At 36.2% G+C, this 13,693-nt stretch overlaps 1 protein-coding gene across 3 annotated transcripts in view; it reads right to left on the reverse strand.

The window, feature by feature from the left end:
- Nucleotides 1–13,693, reverse strand: part of GLMN (glomulin, FKBP associated protein) — a 35,455-nt gene that overhangs the window by 19,592 nt on the left and 2,170 nt on the right. For all 3 annotated transcript variants that reach the window (XM_086717547.1, XM_025934973.2, XM_086717546.1), the window contains exons 4-7: nt 8,543–8,659; nt 7,281–7,389; nt 5,858–6,104; nt 4,255–4,357 (exon numbers count right to left, since the gene is read on the reverse strand). In XM_086717547.1, the coding sequence (XP_086573673.1) occupies nt 4,255–4,357; nt 5,858–6,104; nt 7,281–7,389; nt 8,543–8,659 (576 nt within the window). The remainder of the gene's footprint in view (nt 1–4,254; nt 4,358–5,857; nt 6,105–7,280; nt 7,390–8,542; nt 8,660–13,693) is intronic.

Here is a 13,693-nt window from a genome sequence, read left to right on the forward strand (position 1 = left end):
ACCTTTTCATAGAATACTTGCTCTATCTTACTGCTCCAATTAAACCTGACTGATTTCTGGTGGAGGCTGCTCATCCTCTCACACCTCTTACATAGCACAGCCAGGGAGGCAAGAGTGGGGAAGGGTGGTATAGGTAGAGGCTGGGTATTACCTTGGTTCTTCCTGTACTCTCAAGCAAAAGCACATTTTCCTTTGAGGTAGATACTGACCTTTTATTGTTCTTATCTCTGCCATATGCTGACTTCCTGGTCATTTCCCCACATTCACTGAAGACTTTGGTACCTGCTCACAATCTTCTCTATCCAACTGCTACGATGTGGGAAAGTTCAGTGTTCACATAGGTAACTCCTCTAACAGTCCAGCCTCATGGTTCTTGATTTCTAAATTCCAGTGACCCTAACTTCTAATTCATTTCAGCACGTAATCCCATCCTGAACCTCTGTCAGCATTTGGAGCTATTCCATATTAGATACTAAACTCCAGCATTTCACTTTCTGACCATAACTTCTTATCCTGTCTCTCCTACCAACCTGCTTTTGTACCTCTGACCTTTCTAGTTCTGTGATCCCTTCATCTAACCTACCTGTCCCCTCCTAACTTCCCTTCTTTCCCTGTCCAACCAAGACATTTCTGGTCATTTGAACTACTTACACCCTGTATTTCCTTTAGCTCTATCTACCCAATAAAATGCCAGCTTTGGAAAAAAAACTACCATCCACCTTCTCTACTTCCACACCCAGTCAACTGACTACTGTTGAAGAAAAAAATCATACACAAATACAGACTGTTACCACTATAGTTGTGGTCTTCAATCACAGCTGAGTGCTCAGACTAGTGACTAATGCTTTCATAGTCTTCTGCCATCTCTTTTCTTTTCCCTTCAGTATTCCAAACCTTTACCAGTTCCTTGAAGCCCCCATTTCTACCTCCTCATTCTTAAGAGATCTCCTTCACCTAGAAATCTGAGGCCAGTGGGTTTGATTCCTTTCAATTGTAATATTCCATTCCTGCTATAAATTTCGCTGCATACATACCCATTCTTACCTCCTCCAGGTGTCCTTGCTCCTGTGGCCAGCTGTGTGCTCTCGAGCCACATTATTTCAGTTATCCCATTATACTTCTCTTTTCCCCCTCTAATGGTTCCTATCCCTTCGAGTCTATAAACACACATGCTCAAGCCTCCCTATCTCCCCTATTACCTTCCTACCCCACGTTCATGTCTTCTAGCTACTGCTTCTTCTTTCTTATCCTTCCTCTTTTGAAGAACACCTTAAACTAGCTCCCCCCTATTTCTCATTTTTCATGCACCCCTTTATCCACTCTACTGTTTTTTGTCTCCAACACTCCACTTAAACTGTTCTTGCTAAAATTATCAATGCCATCTTCCTAAATCCAATGGATGCCCTTCAGCTGTTACTTTACAGGCTCTCTCTGCTGCATTTAACACTACTAATCACTTCTTTCTTCCTGAAACTCTACTACCCCAGTTTCTGTGATACTTGTACAACCTCTGTGACCCTTCTTCCTTGGTCTCTTTGGTGGACTTATCTTAAGTGTTGGTACTCTGTAGGGTTCAGTCCTAAACGCTTTTCTTTTCTCACAATGACCTACCTCTTTAGGTGATCTCATCAAAGTATGATCATTATTCAAAATTTATTCCTTAAAAACCTGCTCTCTGGGAACTGGCTATGTATTAAGAAATTTACTGCTAATCTTGCTAGATGTCATAATGGATTGTGGTTGTGTTTTTATAAGTCCTTACTAGTTAAAGAAGCATAGTTAAAAGACTTATGGAAGAAATGATAGATCTACGACTGGCTATAAAATACCATAGTAGGGAAAACAAAGGAGGATAGATAAAACAAGATTGGCAAAATGTCAAAAATTGTTAAAGCTGGGTAATGGGTATACCAGGGGTACATTATATTGTTCTTTCCACTTTTCTGAATGTTTTTAAATTACCTTAATAAAAAAAATTTTTTTAAGCACAAAACACCTTGTTCTTTGTTCTGTATTCTCTATCTCAGCTACTGGCACTTTCATCTGCCCAGTTACCCAAGCACAAAACTTATGAATCAACGTTTTAACCATTTTTCTAAATCCAATTAATGACCAAATTTTGTCAATTTTACCTACTATGAAGTTTTTTATTTTGCCCTCTCCCCTTCATCTCTACCATTTCTATAATCAGGATCCCACTAGTTCTCACCTAATTCCCAAAACACACCTAAGGATCTCCCTATTTTCAATCTTATTTCTGTTAAATTCAACCTCCACTGAAGTGATGAATCCAAAACAAATACATCACTCCCACGCTTAAAATCCTATAACAGCCACCAACTTTCATAGCTATTTTCTCAAAATAGGGTACATATATTATATATGGTAATTTTTATACAATATCCACTGGATTATACTGTACTCTAATATTGCCAACAGTGAAGAGGCCCTGTTATGGTCGGTTATGTACTCCTTGGAAAACTCCTCCCTTTCTCTCCTTCTATGTCACTCTTAGCCTCTTCCCTACTATCTTGACCATCAGCATTAATTCCATTAACTACATAACCCTATTCATATCATCTCTCCTCAAAATCTAGTTCCCCTACATTTCTGACATCTCCTCTTCGAAACCCTTCTCCTACCTCTTAGATTTCAGATACCCTTCAGGTATGACCTGTGGAACTTACAGTTATCAGCAAAATTCATTCTTCTTGAAATGGTCTCTTACCTCTTTTGCTCTAAAGGTAACCTGACTCCTCTGACAACAACTACTTTGTCTGAAAACCTCTCACAGGTTGTTATTTTTTCACCCATATCCACTATATCAAGCCTGGAAGTAAAATACCTGTTCTCCTTGCTATTTCTAGGCCATTCTCCCCCTTCCTCTCTAAAACCCCTCTCTTCAACCCCTTTGAAACTTATTTCATATGACTGTATTAGATCTACCCCAAGGTCACACCATTAATTGGGTTTATGACATTATTCTTAATCATAATTCTGTGTAACTTAAATGTACAACCAAAGATCTTCTAATATCCTGGAATCTCAGGTACTTCACTTTGGTCCAATGATTTCAGCCTCTACTTCTCCTAAGAACACTCACTCCATGGTCATACCCCAGACATTATTAATAACTAACTTTTCCACAGTGTAACTGCAAGCATCCTGTTCTTTAACCTCCAATCTTTTCAGGTCATTCCCTTTAGTAACCTAGCTCTGACAACTTGTCAGTCACACCAGGACCTACAATCCAGTGATCCCATCATCTATTCACTGTCTCTCACATTTAGTATATCCTAACTTCCCTCCTTACTCAGCTTAAATTCTACTGTGCGTCACAGTCACTTCCCTGCATACATGCTCAATGCCATTTCCTCTCTCTTGCTTTGTAGAACTCCCACAGTTCTCAAAACCTGACCTATTTAAATCCACTTTCTTCCTATGTTGCACCTACCATCATACAGCTGAACATAGCTGAAGAAAACCCACAACCCCAGTGGCTGCTCTAACCTGAAATTCATGACTATCAATCTCAAGTACATATTTTTCCATATTTCACATTAGTTCCCTAATAAAGAATCTCAGCACACTTAAAAATACTGGATACATTAAGCCAAATTACTTTTCAAATGAAATTTACTTATTTCTGGAGGTATTTTGAAAATATTTATCATGACCCTTAAAACTGAGGATATCCTTTGGCACAGAAATTCTACTTCTAGGAATTGACTTTAAGAAAACAACTAAAGAAATATATAAAGATTTCGTTAAAAGGATACTTATCACAGACTTAACAGTTAACAAAAGAAAACTGGAATTGTTCTATAATAATGAAAAACTGGAGAAAACCTAAGTGTTGAGCTAGATGGCCCAGGTCAAACATATTATGCAAGGTCCATACCATGGAATACTATGGACAATGGAAAGACAATGGAAAATTATTCATAATATGCTAAGAGAAATAAAGTACATTCCAAAAGGGTATGTAGATAGACTCTTCTAAAAAATTATTTACACATATGTATAAGTTTATTTATAAATATAAAAGCAAAGTCTAGAAGGTGTTAATTTCATTACCTAAATAATATTACTGATGTTTATCTTCCATCTTTTTATCTGTGTTCTACAAAAAATACATATTGCCTAATTAATAACGTAATAATGTACATGACCATGTGCAGTACATGAGAATATAGCAGGACAACATTTTAAATTATAGCAGATTTTATGGCAGATTAAATTAGCTGTACTTACTATTATTTCAGATGCAAAACATCTTAAAGGATCATTTCCAGCTTCTTTAGATTGCTCAAAGAATTGTGCTGTCAGCAAAGGGCATTTCAAGCTTTTGAAACAACTAAGGTGTAAGAAATGGGTTACTGTGAACACAGCATTTCCTAAGTATAAAATACCTAATTTTATAAACATATCCAAGTTAATTTTACATGAAAAATAACATAAGCACCAATAACTCAATGGCTTATAAAACTGGTGATGTAACATCCTTCTTACCAGTATTGGGGAAAGCCTGAGAACTCCTTGCTAGACTCAATGTGGTAAGACTGACTTCCATGTCTGGACTGTATCAATGATTACTGAACGTTTGTTTGAGGATCAGTGCTATTCTCCATGACGTAGATTTCATCAGGTCAAAGAAAAATTGGGACAATGTAATTTTTTTCATAGAGCTGTATTTGTTTTACTTACAAAACCAAATTTTATTCTATGATTAAGCCCCTCCTACTTCTTTAGTTTAAATATCTTTAGTTTCATGAATAATGCATTTTATAAATGTTAAAAAAAAAATTTTTTAATGTCCTAACCTGAAAAAATAGAAAGCTAACAGTTTTAGTCTACAAAATTTAAAAGATAAAATTATTGGTCCATGTAATTAAATAGTCCAACACTGTCCAACAGAAATACAATACAAGCTCCATATATGATTTAAAATCTTCCAGTAGTCACATTAAAAGAAAAAACAGGGGGGGTGGGGGCGGCGTCTGGGTGGCTCAGTTGGTGAAGCGTCCGACTTCGGCTCAGGTCATGATCTCATGGTTCATGAGTTCGAGCCCCACATCGGGCTCTGTGCTGACAGCTAGACCCTGGAGCCTGCTTCAGGTTATGTATCTCCCTCTCTCTCTCTGCCCCTCCCCCACTTGTGCTCTGTCTCTCTGTCTCTATTAAAAATAAATAAAATGTAAAAAAAAACAAGGGAAATTTTAATAATTTATCTTATTAACTCAATATATCTGAAATACTACTATGTGAATATGTTAATATAAAAATTATTGAGGTATTTTGGCATTTTTTTTTATAACAAGTCTTCAAAATGCAGGGAGCATTTTATACTTAGAGAACATCTTAATTTGGAATAGCCGTATATCAAGTGTTTGATAGCCATACTGAACAGTGCATGTTTAGTCTATAGTGCCCCCCAGATTGAATGCTATTGGATACTCTTACCGTTTTTGTGGTCAAGTTGGATGTTTAACTGTCTGGTGCTGCTTCTGTTGCTTTCAAAGGGAGAGCAAAAACATAATTCCCCCACAGAAAGACCAGATTCTTTAGCTACACCTATTTCCCCCGCTTTTATTATTCACTTGCTATGATGAGTAAAGCCAAGTCAAAGAAGAATATCAAGTAAATTAAACAAATGGATTTGGGTTTTTAATTTTTAAAAATGTAGAACATGGCATTTAATGAGGCATGGACCACTGAACCCCATAATCTTCTAAAATTCAAAATCTGAAACTAGACATCTACATCCAAGGCAAAAAAATAAAACAAAGAAACATAAATTAACTGAGCTATCAATTACTTAATTCCATTGTGAAATGTTACCAAAAAATATACTTACAATTTCAGTAATTCATCCTTTAACTTTTCATTTTCACTTTCCACTGAGTTTTCTTTGTCATTAATGACTTCTTCCACAAAAGGCTTAGTGAATTCTATTAAGGCCTTGCAACACTGACAAAGGCCATAGTCATCTGTTTGTATTTGTTCTTTTGAATATGGAACAGGAAGGAGAGATAGCTGACTCCAAAGAGTGGACAGCGCTAATCCAACTGAATATGCCTTGTTGTTACGAAGTTTCTGAATCACTAAAACAGAGACCAAGTTGTGACTTGAGGTAGCTCCATTAAGTATGCTGAACATGGGACAAGTCCAGTAAACACAGAATTATAACACACTTTTTTAAAAAAAATATTGTAACGATGATCACTGGGTTCTTCTCCTGAAACCAATACTACACTGTATGTTAACCAACTTGAATTTAAATAAATTTAAATAATAAAAAAATATATTGTAACAACTCTGAAATCAGGATAACATAGCTTAATTCATAGTTTTTTTTTTCCTTCTTAGTGGTGTATGAAATATTGGAGCATCTTACCATCATGGCACCTTACAATAGATGCCATGTTTAAGTATGTTTCTAAGAGTTTACATGGTTAAGGCAGAAACACTTCGTTCCACATTTTTTGGTCATTCTAAGTATCAAATAAGAGAAAGAAATACAAAGAAATATATTTATAAAATATAAAGCACTGTAAAAATGAAAGGTAGTATTATTAGATTTTCCTTTCTAGGAGATTTTGAGTATTTCAAGTGGTACACAGCTGCTTTATTCTCATTTAAAATGGATTTACTCTAACTTCTGACTCTGGGTCCTTCTATCAGATTCTGAGCTATATGTAAGTCATAAAATGAAGAAGTGGTCTCAGCTCATGGATACTGTCTGCTCTGGATGCTAAGGTCCATTGCTTAACAATAATGTTACTGCACTCAACCATAAAGACTTTTCTTCACTTGTTTCATTCAGCAGCACCTTTGCTATTCCCAGCCTCAACTTCCCAAGACAGAGGATGAGCAATGCCCCGCGTGATACGGTTTTTAACCAAGATACACGACCTATCACAATGCTAACAGAATGAGTACTGCAAACATCATAGAGGCAATCCTTTAAATATGTTTACAGGGAAATTTCTAGATATAAGTTGCAGATAGGAAGATTAGGCAAAAAGCTACAGATTACAACACAGTCCCTGAAAATAGCATGACATTCAACAAAATCTATTCTGGGTACCGTCTGTGCCGGTATTGTCATCTTTCTATAGGCAGCAGGATTCAAACGGGCACTGCTATTGCTAGTTTAAGCAGAGTACTCAATAATTAGTCATAAATTTTACTTTGATATAGTACTGACATTTTAGAGTAGTATCAAGAACTTAACACAGATAAAACAAGAAACTCTTAGATATCAAAATACTCATTACCTGTTTGTAATGGCTGAAGTAAAAGAAGAATTATCTGAGATATCTGTTTTCCAGAGGGCTCTTCAATCAGTTCAAGCAAACCCAACAATAATTCCTTTGGATTACATAACTATAAAAATATTCACAATTGAACCTGTTTAATACAAGTTGTATTTAAAGCCACATGATTACTAGTTTTAAAAGGCAGCATATACTGAGAAAATACCATTATTTTTGCTTAACAGTACAACACCTCATATAACTTAAAAAAATACACGAGCAAAACATAGAATCTGACTGTCAAATCACTATAAAACTAAAAAGAAGCAAGAATGAGTCTCTTAATAGACAACTACCTTTTGGAGACTTAAATTCGTCGCTAAAGGAGAAGTCAGAAAAACAGGGAGAAGGAAGAACTTGATTACCAGACTTCAGTTTCTTTTGAGCTTTGCCCGTCTACTCTGAAGGATACTATAGTAGTTTCTCAGGCTTCCAGCAAGTGGGGCCTTTCTATCTCACCCTGCCAGGGTATTTCTGAGTGCAGTCTTTTTTGTCCTTCCTGAACAGATGAAACTTTGCATTGTCTTCTGACTAGCCATAATCACATCACTTGCCTTTTTTTTTTTTTTTATTAAAGTCCTCATTGTTAATAACTACTATCTAGATGGGGTTTCCTCTTTCCAAGTACTGTATATATTTTTATTTGCAGTGATCTCTAAGTGGACTCTTACAACGTCCTTTTCCTTAGAACTTATCTTTCTTTACCATCATTTTTTACTTTTAACTCTAACAACCTTTCCCCAAGGGTCTCTAAGGTTGTTGGTCACAACTAATCTGCATCCTATTACCATGTCCACCATTATCACTTGCATTCTAGGTTTTTTATATCCTTTTAGAGAACATACCACAGAGAAAAGAGCATTGGCATTTGCTAGTTGCAATGTTGCTAAAAGAACAGTGTGGCCTTGAATTGCCTCTCTAAACCTTGAATTCCATATCTATACAATAAGCTACTTATTAAAAATAGAATTTTTAGGTATCTTCTTCGAGATTCTGAATCAGTGGGTCTGAGATGAGGTTAGATAATTCTACCCAGAAATTTGGAAAAACGGAAATGGATTTGCTCATCCAATCAATAAGATTGGGCCTTTTCTCCAAAGAGTCCCCACCTATATTTTCATTAACTAAAAGCTTTGTCACCCCAAATAAGCATTAAACATTAAAGGGAATTACAAAATACTGCTGGCTATTGTGACAAAGAGAACCTAATTTTGTTAACTTACCTTTACCAATAAATCAAGCATCAGAAAATAATGTTTTCTTTTCTCATCTTCCTTATTCCACAAAAGACATCGAACAACAGGACCAACAAGATTCCAGCCCATATTATTGACGATGACCTGTAAAAACATTTTCAGAGTAAAGCAAATACTGCCATCTATAGGACTCTTACACTGAGCTTTCTGATCTTGAAGGAGCTGAGAATTCCCTCTGAAGAGCTAAGATGAGACAAATGAAGTCTACAGCATTTCACCAGGGACTTCTTAGGGTTCGCTGCTAGCAAATACAACATTTTAAAATAGTTTTTTTTAATATTTTCACTGAAGAAATGTGAATGGGCATTTACTTTAAATCAGGCAAGTTCATGATTGAAATAGGTCTTCTATTTCTAACAAGAGAGTTAATTTATTTAATATAAGCAAATACTTAATTTTCATGGAGAATTTTGCTCTCCTAATTCATAAAGAAATCCACCCAATGCTCATGAACCTTTTAAATAAAGTTCCTCGGAAAATATGCAAACATGTTATAATTATGTAACTTATGTAAAAAGAAGGGGATGCCACCTCAGTTAATTTTTCTCCTACATAAAAGTTGCTTCTATTTTCTTTCTTTTTTAAATTTTTTAATGTTCATTTGTGAGAGAGAGAGACAGAGTGTGAGCGGGGGAGGGGCAGAGAGAGAGCGAGACACAGAATCTGAAGCAGGCTCCAGGCTCTGAGCTGTCAGCACAGAGCCTGACATGGGGCTCGAACTCACAAACCGTGAGATCATGACCTGAGCCAAAGCCAGACGCTTAACCGACTGAGCCACCCAGGCGCCCCACAAGTTGCTTCTTTTCAAAGCAACTTGCTTTGAAAGCAAGTTGCTTTTTCTTTTCAAGATATTCCAGAGTGCTTATCACATAAATAAAAGTTTACCTTTTTAATTAGTGATTCACTATCACAACTACTATTTTCAGAACTATCAACAATGTACTCCACTTCTCTGGCTTGATTTTACTTCAACTCATCAGTATTTTATCAAGAATATACTACTATATGCTAAGTCCCTAAAATATTCTGGTGCTAGAAATAAAACAAGAACGTATTAGATAAGATCTCTACCATCAGAGAATTACATTCTAGGTTCACTCAAAAATAAAACAAACCCACACATTTGGGAGGAAGACAATTAAGTACAATACCTCCTCCATGACCCCACTCTCCTAAGATAAAGGTAGAGGATAAGGTATAGCAAGAGAAGAGTCCTTTCCGTCTAGGGAAGGCCTCTTCCCAGAAGAGGCAATGGCTAAGTTAAGGCTTATTAGGTAAGTCTGTCAGGCATAGGTAGCTGGGAAACACATTCAAGGCTCTGAAACAGCAATGTGTAAAGGTACCTAAGACTTAACATGTCCTAGAGAACTAGCAACAGAATATGTTAGGGTACGTGAACAAATAGCTTACAAAAGAGGAAATATTTTTTACCTTTTTGCTCATTTATCAATTGGACATTTCAGTGTTTGTCTTTATCAGTCTGCATGAGCTTCCTACATGTTAATATTCCCTTCTTATATTTATGAAAAATAATTATTTGGTTTTTTGACTGTCCTTATTTTTTATATAGCAAAATATACTTTTTGCCTTGGTCTTTTAGGTCTAAAATGGATTTCCTCCTTTAGAGATTCATAAACATTCATTTAAAATTAAATATATATACATTCCCCCTTTCTCTTTATTCAATAAGATTTATGCTAAAAACGTGGCATAAAATGAAGACTTAAATTGATTTTTTTTAAACAAACAGCAAAACAATCATCCTTTTTACTGAATAGGAAAGATTTCAGCTGATCTCTCAGAATATTCTTTTCATACTAGTTACTTCTGGCTGGCACACTCTTCTCACAGCCCCATATTTTATACCCCTCCTTCCTTCAAATCTCTATAATTTCACCTAGTCATGCTTTACTTTTTTCTATAGTATTTATCTGTTTCTAACACACTATATAATTTATAGTGTAGATACCTGTCTTCATTAGAATTTAACATCTATATGGGCACTGATTTTTGTTTACTGCTATCTATTCCTAGCATCTAGACAAGGGCCTGTTACAAAATAGGTGTTCCATAAATACAGGCGAGTGATATCTATTACCTTTTGGTGTAACAAATTATCCTTCCTCCAAAGATTTGATATTCTGTTTTCTTCCATTTTTTTGTTGTGGCTAAACTTAATATTCAGATCTTTAATCAGAAACATATTATAAACCTATTTTTTCCCAAGTTACTAAATACTTATTCCACCATTACTTACCATGACTATACTCGCTTTTTAAAACTTAACTGGTTCCTGTGAGACTTCTACTTTTCCAACTATGTACTTCTTTCCCTTTCCATTGGTCTACCTCTACCCTGTAAGTGATTCTCTAGGAATAATTATCAAGGAAATTTCAGTTTTGAGTAAGATGTTACATATCTGGACTGAAAAAAATAATTTTGATAAAATGTTTTATAAATATCATCTCAGCTGCAAGGTATCTAGTTCCTATATAAATAGTGAATGGTTATGAGAAAGGAAAATAAATACTATCCATAAACTACACCTTTTTTAATTTAATACTACCTACAGAATAAGATTGTTATCCCCAAATGACAGATAAGAATGCCAAAGTTTAGAGATTACTGCCATGCCCAATATCTAACATCTAAATTGTGGCAAACCAAGATATGCATATGTCTGTCCAGGTCCAAAGCCCATGTGTTTCCCACTATACCACTGGTTTTCAATGGGGGCTATTTTGTTTCATATCTACCAGGGACATTTGGCAATATCTGGAGACATTTTTGATTGTCATTATGGAATGGGGGGGGAGGGGAGAGGGGGAGGGTGCTACAAAATATCTATAGTATAAATGTTGAGAAGCCCTGTACTATAGGACAAAGTATTCATATACTTTTTTTTTAAACATTTACACGAAGCAGATTAATAGTCAATTTTGATCAATCCTAATTGCATCACCTGGCAAGAAAATTAAGTTGCAGTCAGTTTGAAACCCTGTCTTACTGGGGCACCTGGGTGGCTCAGTCAGTTAAGCATGTGACTCTTAATTTCAGCTCAGGTCATAATCTATCTCACTGTTTTAAGATCAAACCCCACAGCATCTCCCAGCTGGGCATGGAGGCTGCTTAAGATTCTTTCTCCCCCTCTGTCCCTTCCCCAACTTTTCTCTCTCAATAAAACAAAACAGAACAAGAAACACTTGTCTTATCAATGTCTGAACCCTTGGATTTAGCAGACCACACATTACAAAGGTGATTTTCAAGCTATTAAGACTATTAAAGGGTACCTGGGTGGCTCAGTGAGTTAATCGCCTGATTCTTCTTGCTTTTGGCTCAGGTCATGATCTCATTGTGAGTTTGGGCCCTGAGATCAGCTTTGCACTGACAGTGAGGAGCCTGCTTGGGATTCTCTCTCTCTCTGCCCCTTCCCCCAACATGCACGTGTGTGCTCTCTCTCAAAATGGGTGGGCGAATTAAAAAAAAATTAATGTTTATTTATTTTTGAGAGAGAGACAACACGAGCAAAGGAGGGGCAGAGAAAGAGGGAGACACCAAATCTGAAGGAGGCTCTAGGCTATGAGCTGTCAGCGCAGAGCCCGACGCAGGGCTCAAACCCATGAACCACGAGATCATGACCTGAGCTGAAGTCAGACACTTAACTGACTGAGCCACCAGGAGCTCTCCCTCCCTCAAAATAGTGAGTCTTAATAGTCTTAAAACAATTTTTTTTGGGGGGGAGCCTGGGTGGCTCAGTCAGTTAAGCATCTGACTCTTGGTTTTGGCTCAGGTCATGATCTCACAGTTTCCTGAATTCAAGCCCTGCACCAGTCTCCGTGCTGACAGTGCAGAGCCTGCCTGGAATTCTCAGTGTTCCTCTTTCTCTACCCCTCTCCCACTTGTGCTGTCCCTGTGTCTCTCAAAATAAATAAACTTGAAAAAAAATTTTAAAAAAAGACTATGCTCAAAAATATTACAATTAATTTCTAATAGTGATGCACAAATCAGGATTTTAATCTCCTGTTTCTTGACTGAGCTCCAAACATTACTTTTCAACTGCCTGCTACATCTTAAACTTAACATTTCCAAAATAAATTTACTTGCACCCCTTCAAGAAATTCTCTCCTCTTCTTAAGTTGCCCTTTGCTATTCAGGATATAATATGTTATCCTCCCAGAGGCTAGAAATCCAGTCATTTTTGTTACCTTTCTCAATCCCACAATCAATTAGCCCCCTGTATCCCCTAAAACTTCCTTGCAAGTGCTACGCAGTGCTAAGTAGAGAATGGTTAAGAGCTCTGAAACCAAGCTACACAGGTCTGAACACTGGATGTCACATGTTTCCTTATCTACAAACTGAATTTAATAGTACCTATGGGATTCTGGGAGGCTAAATGAGTTAACAGATGTCAAGCATTTTAGACAGCACCTGGCACATGGTAAATGCTTAATAAATACTAACTATTGTTAATTTTATTATTATTTGCTCTAAGTAAAATACTCTCAAAGATTATCCTCGAAAACACAATTGGGAAACATCAAGGAGTTAAAGAAAATATTACATTTACTCTATTTGGGGCTACAAAGGTACTATAAACACATATCCAAAAAAATGTATTAAATTAAATGTCCTAATTTTTTAAAAAAAGAATTTTTTATATAAAAAAGGAATAAGCCCTTTGAACTACTACACATGATTTAAAAGTTTTAGTAATGTCCTAAACACCATCAAGGTGCCCTGGTTATAATCAGAGACCAGCATAACTAGTTTGTGATATCAACAAAAAAAACTTCCACATAAATAAACAGTACTGTAAATGAAGAAAGAGTGTGTTCCTGGAAAGAAGATGGTCTTTTCTTGCATAAGAAGGCAAGTACAAGGATACAAAATTTAGCAGTGTTTTCAATACTGTGTCCCAGGAAAAAGTTGTTCCTGATCCCAAAAAGATCCTTTTCCTATGTTGAGAATGATTTCTCAGATAATTATAGCTGGATGATAACGGCCAGTAAAGCCATTTAAGTCTTCCCCTATTCTGATTCTATGCACCCAAATACTATTATCTTACTTAATATTTGGTTTTCCATATACATCTGGCTGAAAGAAAAGAATGTGCTGATC

Source organism: Puma concolor, chromosome C1, assembly GCF_028749965.1.
Source record: "Puma concolor isolate L17-30 chromosome C1, mPumCon1.1.hap2, whole genome shotgun sequence".
In the NCBI taxonomy this organism is placed as follows: domain Eukaryota; kingdom Metazoa; phylum Chordata; class Mammalia; order Carnivora; family Felidae; genus Puma; species Puma concolor.